The sequence below is a fragment of the Hipposideros armiger genome, unplaced genomic scaffold (assembly GCF_001890085.2).
Source record: "Hipposideros armiger isolate ML-2016 unplaced genomic scaffold, ASM189008v1 scaffold_96, whole genome shotgun sequence".
Classification (NCBI taxonomy): domain Eukaryota; kingdom Metazoa; phylum Chordata; class Mammalia; order Chiroptera; family Hipposideridae; genus Hipposideros; species Hipposideros armiger.
In genome coordinates, this window is record NW_017731446.1 from 2,659,392 (window position 1) to 2,667,950 (window position 8,559).

At 40.7% G+C, this 8,559-nt stretch overlaps 1 protein-coding gene across 1 annotated transcript in view; it reads right to left on the bottom strand.

The window, feature by feature from the left end:
- The window catches only part of ATP1B3 (ATPase Na+/K+ transporting subunit beta 3), a 50,203-nt gene that overhangs the window by 8,578 nt on the left and 33,066 nt on the right, over nt 1-8,559 (bottom strand). The window contains exons 5-6 of the mRNA XM_019645956.1: nt 6,966-7,150; nt 4,554-4,607 (exon numbers count right to left, since the gene is read on the bottom strand). Coding sequence (XP_019501501.1) covers nt 4,554-4,607; nt 6,966-7,150 — 239 coding nt within the window. The remainder of the gene's footprint in view (nt 1-4,553; nt 4,608-6,965; nt 7,151-8,559) is intronic.

Sequence of the window (8,559 nt, forward strand, 5' to 3'; positions counted from 1 at the left end):
GAATAAGTGAATTATACACTTTTTCAAAGTATGCTGACCTTTTGGTTAGTTTTGAACAACCATAGTGTTCTCACCTGGATGATCTGACAAAAGCCTGGGTAAGTTTGAAAAACTGGCTTTGACTACCTTACGTTCTTGTTTCTGCTGGACTGAGTCAAGAGAGGACCAGCTGGAAAAAAGAGAAATGTTACATGGGTGTGGCATTTGCCTGGCTGTGGGAGTTAAGTGGGTGGTGGTAGAATCTAAACTGATCCGAGCAGAAAAAAAACTGCTCTTAAGAAGAGAGAGGGAGCACCAGACTTCACTCAGTCACCCCACCTCTGGGCACTTGTCCAACAACCAACTGCTTTTCCAACCAGTCCAGGCCCCCTGCAGACTCTACTCTGTCTCTCCCCACCCAGGAAGGTTATTAGTGTATTTTCTATAAGCCAGGAAGAGACTGTGGACATTTGAGGACACATAATCATTGATAAGTCCCAAGCCAATATGGTCCATGTTTCAAATATGGAAACGGCTGTTTCATTCTCCCCTCCCCCCAGTCCAGTACCACTAGTTCTGTCTGCCTGCTGCGGCCATGAACATGCTCATTCTAACTGGCAGCCGCTGGATTTTTTCATTCTCAAGTGTGGGCAGCTGTTAACAAGAGAACACTTGCCCAGAGAAGCCAGCGAGCATGGGAGGGAAAAGAGCTTCTTATATAGTCAAAAACAGATGACTAACAGCTACAGCAAGAAGTCCGTAATACTTGCAGCTGCTTACCATGTGAATTTATCTATAATAGCTCCTCAGGAGAAGCTCAAGCATTAGGAAGGCAAGTGACTATATCCCAAGGTCATGAGGAGACCAAATCACTTGCAAAGAGAGGATCGCAATGTTGGAGCTCCAGCCAGGGCTGTCCCCACCCAATCTTTGTATCCAGGGAGGGAAATGCCTTAAATGCCAGAGAGACCAACACGAGGCATCAGGCTACTGTTCCAGCTTGAGTTCTGAGGCGCTTGTGAAACATTTACCCCCACCCCCATCCTTAAGTTCAAAGTCATGTTTGAGATCCCTGGTTTAAAAGGTGAACCGAGACCAGGGACAGTCACGCAGAAGGCCATTTCCAAAGGGCTTCTAGAACAGGCACAGAGTCTGTTTTCCTCCTGCCCTTTGCGTCCATATTATATATTCACAGGCCAGGGCTGCACCTCTCTTGGGGCAAAACTCTTTTAGCCATTGGTTTGTGAGTTGAATTAGCGACTAGTCTTTGATTGAGCAAGATGCTTCTACACTACTCCAGGGAACGGCCACAAACCCTGGGCAAGTCTCCCACGCTGAGAAGCTGGCTCTGGCTCCAGATAGCGCTGGCGGTGAGAGTGCAGGAAACGTGCCCGGGCAAATGAGGACTCCTGTGGCCAGAGCATGAAGCCCAGGACAAAAGACAGGAAAACTGTTCCCAAATACTAATCTTTAACAATAATGAACTGCTACGACATGGAGCACTAATTGCCAGACACTAGTCTAAGCACTTAGCCCTATTTAACAAACAAAAACTCTGAGAAACAGAGAGGTTAAGTTATCATCCAAGATCACACAGCTTGAGCAAGGGGCAGAGAAAGGACTTAAAACCAAGCAGGCCAACTCCAGATTGGGTTCTTACATAAATTAGAGTCGATCCAAGCCTCTCCAAGGCAGTCTCCGAATCTGGTAAGTGTATGGCTTAAGTTTTATACCAACAAATGCAGGTTAAATGGGTTGTCGTTTGGCAGAGTTGGTGATAGAGGTGGGAGGTGGTCAATGACATGGATTCAGACGGGAGCGAGGCCAGTCCTAAGATGTGTGCAGTGTGAACAGTTGCCCAGGACAAAAAACACTAACGCCCAGGACAAAGCCCTTCTCTCTCCCCCCCCCAGTCTTTTCCGAGGAGGGCCATCTTACGGAAGTGGGGTTCCAGCAGATGGCATCTGAAGGTGTCATAGCTATGCTGTCAAGTCTCTTGGTGTTTGACTCCTCACCCACCTCTTGACCTTGTGGGTTTGTTTCTCAGGCAGGCTCTCTCCAAATGGTGGCCAGATGGTCACCAGCCGCTGCAGGATTCCTCACTGCCCTCCGGCCCTCAGTTGAGCGCTTCTGACCGATGTTCTAACTAGTCCTGAGGTGCCCTCTCCTGGGGGACCAGCCTGAGTCACATGCTACCCCTACACAAACCAGTGTGGCTGGGAAGAACATATGCAGATGAGGTCTGCATATGCCTATCAGGTCTTCTGGACCAGGTTAGTGTGGCAGCCCCACCTGGACTGAGGTGGGGAACGTTGACATGCTAGGCGTAGGCCTAGCAGGAAGGGTCAGGGCAGGCAGAAGCCAGGGGCAACCCCACTTACCCATAGCGGTCTCGCTAGAGAAGACCCTCTTTAAAGCAAAAGCATTTGCGTTCTAGCAGCAATGTTGTTTTAGGGTGCTATTGTGAAGTTAAAGGCCGAAGACAGTGAAGAAGTTAAACACGGGGTNACAAAAGGACAGCAACTTGTCTGTTCCCCTTCCCCCAATTCCCCAGCGCTGTTCCCATCCCCCAATTCCCCAATAAAAAATCTTAAAAAAAAAAATACAAAAAAATCCCTAATGACATAAATATATTATGTTTTTTTGCAAGAGCCATCCTTTAAATTAATATAAATTAAAAGCTACCTCTAAGAGTACGTTGTCACTAGTGTTTATGCAATAAATGTTTTCATCTGTTCTGCAGAGCCACGCCTCTAAAATCTATTGGGACTTCACCTGATTACTCCTTTTTGATGAGCTTAGGAATAAAATGCCGTTTTACAAACATTTCTTCCAATTTCGTGTTTTTTTTCTAACAACAAAGATATTCCACAACTAAATAAAACAAAACTCCATCTATTTTGATTAGTTTATGCACTTTACACATAACTCTTCAAAGCAAAAGGGACAGCAATTAGAAATCTGGGACATTAAGACCAGGATTTTTCATGGATGTTTTCCCCCAACTAGTCCAGAAGCAAAGGATACATTATAGATAGATAAACAAGGAGAAAAATTCATTTAAAACCCTAAGGGATGACTTACATGGAGCTTATTCTGGCCGAAGGTTTATAAAACTGAAACCTAAGGAAAAGGGTTTAAAGCTTTTGCCGTTATGGTCTAAAAGTGTGTGTGTTCCCTTCTTGGTGGTGGTGGTGGTAGGTCCACAGACTCACCATTCCAAGTTTATCTACTTGGAATGTAGTCAGCTCATATGCAAAGGCAAAAGCTCCTGTGTACAGGCACACTGTCATGAAATTAGCACTTCTACATGGCTGAAGCCTAGCATTCAAGCCTCAGCAACTTTCTATTGCAAAGACTTGCAAGCAAGGAGGTTCATAGTTATTCATAGTTACACAACACAGCTTCTAAAATGTATCCTATCGCTGTAATGCTTTCTTTTGTCTTTAAAGAAATGACAGTATGTGTTCACTAGATTTTTAGTATTTGTTTATCAGGAAAAGCTTGGCTTCATTGTAGCATCTGGTTTTAAATGAGATTCTGGCTTTTTATCCAAGTTTCCTGCTGAGCAGAATATAGTGTAAGGAGATAAAGTGAATTGCCTATGGTCACACATGTATACTTCAACCCATACAAGAAACCACAAATTTCCAACTCCTAAGTGAGTAAAATAGTCAAAAGAAACTAATAAGGATACTCTAAAGCAGGAGTTCTCAGTGTGGGTCCCAGACCAATAACATCACCATCCCTTGGAAACCTTAGTTAGAAATGCACATTTTGGGTTTCACCCCAGACCAACGGTGTCAGAACCTGCGGAATGGAACCGAATAAGCCCTCCAAGCGATTCTGACACATGAGCGAATCTGAGAACCATTGAGCAAGAAGTTTCTGCCCAAACAAGAAAGCCATTTGTGGTTAAAAGGAATTATAATCGTTTTCACGAACAAATTTAGATTTCAATGTAATACTTCAACATACTTCTGACACATAATTGGAGTTGGAATGTTAATATTTTGCAAAAGGATAAAATAAATTTAGAACTTAAAAGTTTTTCCTCAGAACTCTTACCCATCATTTACATATTTTTCTTAGTTGCACTTGCAGCATGGAGAGAAAACAAAAGAAGTTACGAGATGAAAACTGCACAGCACTCTCGAAAAAAATAAAGTAGGGATAGGAGAGAAAAACACTGCCTCTACCTTAAGAAAAATGTACCATATTTCATTAAATCTCAGATGCCATTGATATACACCAATTTACATACTGTTAAGAAAAAATCTTATGATACACTGTTAAGATACCATTAATTATAAGGCCAACCCCAATCTGTTACAAAGATAGAAAACAAAAAGTGAACTTTAGAATTAATGAAATATGTATATGAAGGCAATGTGTGTGACATCAAATGCACATGGAAAAGAAGTCTTTGAATTATCATGAGCAAACAGAGATGGGCTACCCCCAAAGGACTTTAAAACTGTGACAGGGAAAAAAAATGACAAAAACTCATTATACTTAAGTAGTAAGATACATTAAAGCTTTAACAGAAGTTGAGTTATTTTTTGAATACTAACCTTTTGATTAGAGCACTCTATCCTTGGTGTTCCTTGAGGCTTTAATCCAATTATCTAAGGTAAAGAAATATTAATTGAAACATCGCAAGTATATACAACAGAACCTTTTTCCCCAGGGGGCCAGGGGTGCAAGAGTTGGGATGAACACTAAGTCTGTGCATTAAACCCTATTACCTGTTGCCTTTTACGTTAATTTTATTTTAGAGGATTAGAATGGATTTTTCAATACACCAACTAGCCATCTCATTACCCTAAATTGGGGCAATTTAGAAAGTAAATCAGTTACCAAAGAACTGACCAAAATACAGCATTGCACTTCGTTTCTCTTAAAACAAGAAACAACCAGAAACCTTTAAATTTCATGATTTATATGAACAAATAATGCAAATAAGAAGAACTGCAGAGGCATAATATTGGGTTGTCGGAAAAGTCATGATGTATTTTTTCTGTTTTTCATTGCAAAAATGCGTTATGACTTTTCCGACAACTCAGTATAATTGTTTCTCATGAAAATCTATTAGCTCACAATCCCCAATATGTTCCCATAATAGTCCACAGAGCCTGACCATATTCTACCTCTGTCTGTTCCACAAAATGCATACATTGGAAAGACTCCCATTTGAAGACTCCTGGAGCACCATCCAGTTCTATGGAATGAGGCTACTCTCATGTTTGTAGTTGGTAACTAACTCTTGCATGAACGGTAACAAATATTTATTCATCTATTTCGTGAGGTTTTGGCATTTAACTTATATGCATTTTATATGTGAATGCCTATAAAATGTAAATACTCCTCTCAAAAGACAAGTATTGTAGCAACCTAAATATTAATATCAACAGCAATAACTATCCTTGCCCATGTAATGACTTTAGAACAAAAACATCCTGGGATTAAATCCCCTGCTACACTAGGTATGCACATCTCATTGCGGATCCCAGTTTGTACCTGATGTTGTCTTCCTGTCATTCCCTGCAAAGCCATGCCCTACTCTCAGCAAGTATAATCTTAGGCCCTTATCATTCAAAGAGGACATAATTGAAAACAAAAACAAAAACAAAAAAACACAAAAAACTCAGAAGGTTGGTCCTGTGAGAGAAGGAATTCAAACTTCTATATGGGAATAGGTTTTCCAGCAGTCTCGTCCTTAAGACACTCCTGGGAGGGAGTCTGGGATTACAAAAGGCATCTCTGTTAAAGTGACAAATTTAATTTATCTTACAAGCTAGATCTTCTAGTTTCACATCACTTTTGGCTTACTTTGTTAACCTTAATTCTTAACAGTCTTTGCTGAAACATCCCTGTCATTCATGGAGCACTTGCTCTGCGTCAGACCATGTTTCCGAATGATCTCTAGAGTGCTGTGGGGAAATGAGGACGCTGTCTTTGGTGGGGGGTGGAGGGTGGGGGTGGCGGCAGCAAGGAGAGGGTGGGGAGTGTCGGCCTGGGCACCTCAGGGTCTAGCTGGCTCTCTCTACTCCCTACAGAGAAACTCCTTTTTTAGCAGTGTCAATTTCCAAAGACTAAAGTTTTACTTTTCTTAGGGATGGTAGCAATTTGCTGATTGGATGGTGGCTTTAGTGATATGTAAACTCATCATCTTGAGAGGTCTACACACCTGTTTAAGAAACTGCCTTTTCTGAGAGTAAATGACCAGGAAGAAGCACTTTTAAAGGGGAGACTTTGCAGGCCTCAACAGGGTAAGTGTGCCAGAATGCAACTCTGCAGTGCAACATTTATAGAGCAGCCAGGCATAGCAGGGTTAGGGACCACAGAAGGCAAGCAGCTTCCTCTGCATGATGACCCTAAGCCATTATCATTTACACGGGGAGGGAACATTAGCTTCCTGATTCGCTAGTGGCTCTGTAATGCAGGCATCTCTTGTGTACAACGCAGCAAATGCTGCTAACTTGAGCGACAACTGCAACACCCCACTGAGTTCATTACAATGCAACTGTATTTGTAGTTCTACTATTTAATTGTATATATGTATACTGTAACAATATGCTTTCCTACTAACTATTCAGAAAAAGTTAAATAAGCTAAAACTTCATATATTTTTTTCTCCATGAGATCTGAAATTACTTTACAGCACAGGATTCAAAGATGAGCCCTGCACACCGATAAAACCATGCTTTGGGCATGAACCAGAACACCTGCCCCTTGAAGCATTCATTAAGCCTAAATGCATGTAACTATCTCCAAAAGGGAAAAGCAGAAGTTGTTTCACTCCTCAAACCATGATGAATGGGTGAACCAATCTTGTTTTTTTTCTGTATTAATTTTTCCAAAGGTTAATTAAGATCACTGTTAGCTTTTTACAAAAGCTATCCCCAAATGGAATAACATTTAACAAGTAGCTGCCCACTTCTTAATAGAGGGCATTAGGAAAAAGCAGCAAAAGATGTACATACTCTGTTCATTTTCACCAGAATACAAGGGTGTCCTCTGGAGTAGCCGAAGTTAGGGTCATTCACACCACTGGACTCTTCAAGTAAGCCAACAGGAAACTGACATACATCATAGACTGGACCCTGCTTTTCAATAACTGTTCCATTACTACAGTCTTTGAGATTCTTCTGTTCTTCTGAACCATATGCTAAAAAGGAAACATGTGTATGTACATCAGCTGAAAAAGCTCTTAAACACAACTAGGAATATATCACCCTTTGGACAACATCTCTGAAGACAAAAACAGCAATGCTAATTACTAAATAACTTGTAGGAAAAGAACGTTAAGTCTGTTCCTTTAACTTTTAACAGCTATCTAGTGCTGTGAAGTTTACTGCATTTCAACAACGGTTTATAGATCAATCTCTTTTGTTACCATTAGGTGGTGCCAGCCATATCTATAGCATTATCTGAATGCCTACTATGCTCCTGGCACAAGACACAGTGGTGAGGACGTAAAAAGGCACTGCCCTTGTGGAGCTTACAGTGTAGTGGTAAGACAGGTGTGATGTATAAAAGCTAACCGAAGGGTCTGAAGATATAGAGAGCTGTGGCAGTCTACACTAAGGGGACTGCAACGGAACTGAGAGCTAATGTTAGCTTAGAGAAAGGTATAGATGAAGGTGTAATTAGACTGATTCAAGTGATAAAGGAGTAAAAAGGTTACAACTTGGAGATGGGGAAGAGAAGGAGAAATCTACAGTGGTTTTTCAAATGCTTGTGCTGCTCTGGCCCAGTGCTAGGCAAAAGTGGCACAATGTGGCTGGCCCCTGCTCTCAACAAGCATAGTATACCAAAGACACTCACTAATAAGCAGCTCATAGGTACATGTTGAACAGCTATGGTGTACACCTGAAACTGACAGAATGTTGTATGTTAGCGAGATTTTTTTTAATAAAAATCCTTCAAAAAAATAGGTTTACATATGGTGCAATAGTGCCTCAAAAAGGACTCCTGGTGTGTGGGTGTAACTGGTATCAGAAAAAGGCCACTAAGATGAATTCAACCAAAACAGGAACCAAAATTCCAAGGCAAATGCATTTAAAAGGAAATGTCAACCCAATTATTTGAGGTATTAAACATGGCTGTCCTTTAAAGGGGGAAAGGTCACTTAGAACTTGACTTGTCAAGGACATATAAATTGTAACTGCCTCTAAACAAAATTTGGACCTAACTACTCTGTTTGTGTCTGTCTGTATATATGGGAGATAATTTTTTTTACCCCCAGACAGTATTGTTAAAATTAATTTAAAGGCAAGTACTTGTAAGGATTGGGTATACAAAAATTCTCAGGAATATAGAAACTAACTCAAACGCTTTTCAAGTTCACATGATATAAGATTAATCCATAGTAAATAAAAGTTATCTTAAGTTTGATGGTTTAAGTACAACAGGCATGTCTTTATTTTGCCTGGGTTTTACAGAAATAAGTTTGTGTTAATTGATTTTGATGTCTGTGAAAAATGTTTCTAGAGGTTATAAAATGTCCAAGTTATAGAATGCCAATTGCTTACTTCTTAGTTTTCATTAGAAGATGAGGTTTTAAGAATTCAAATC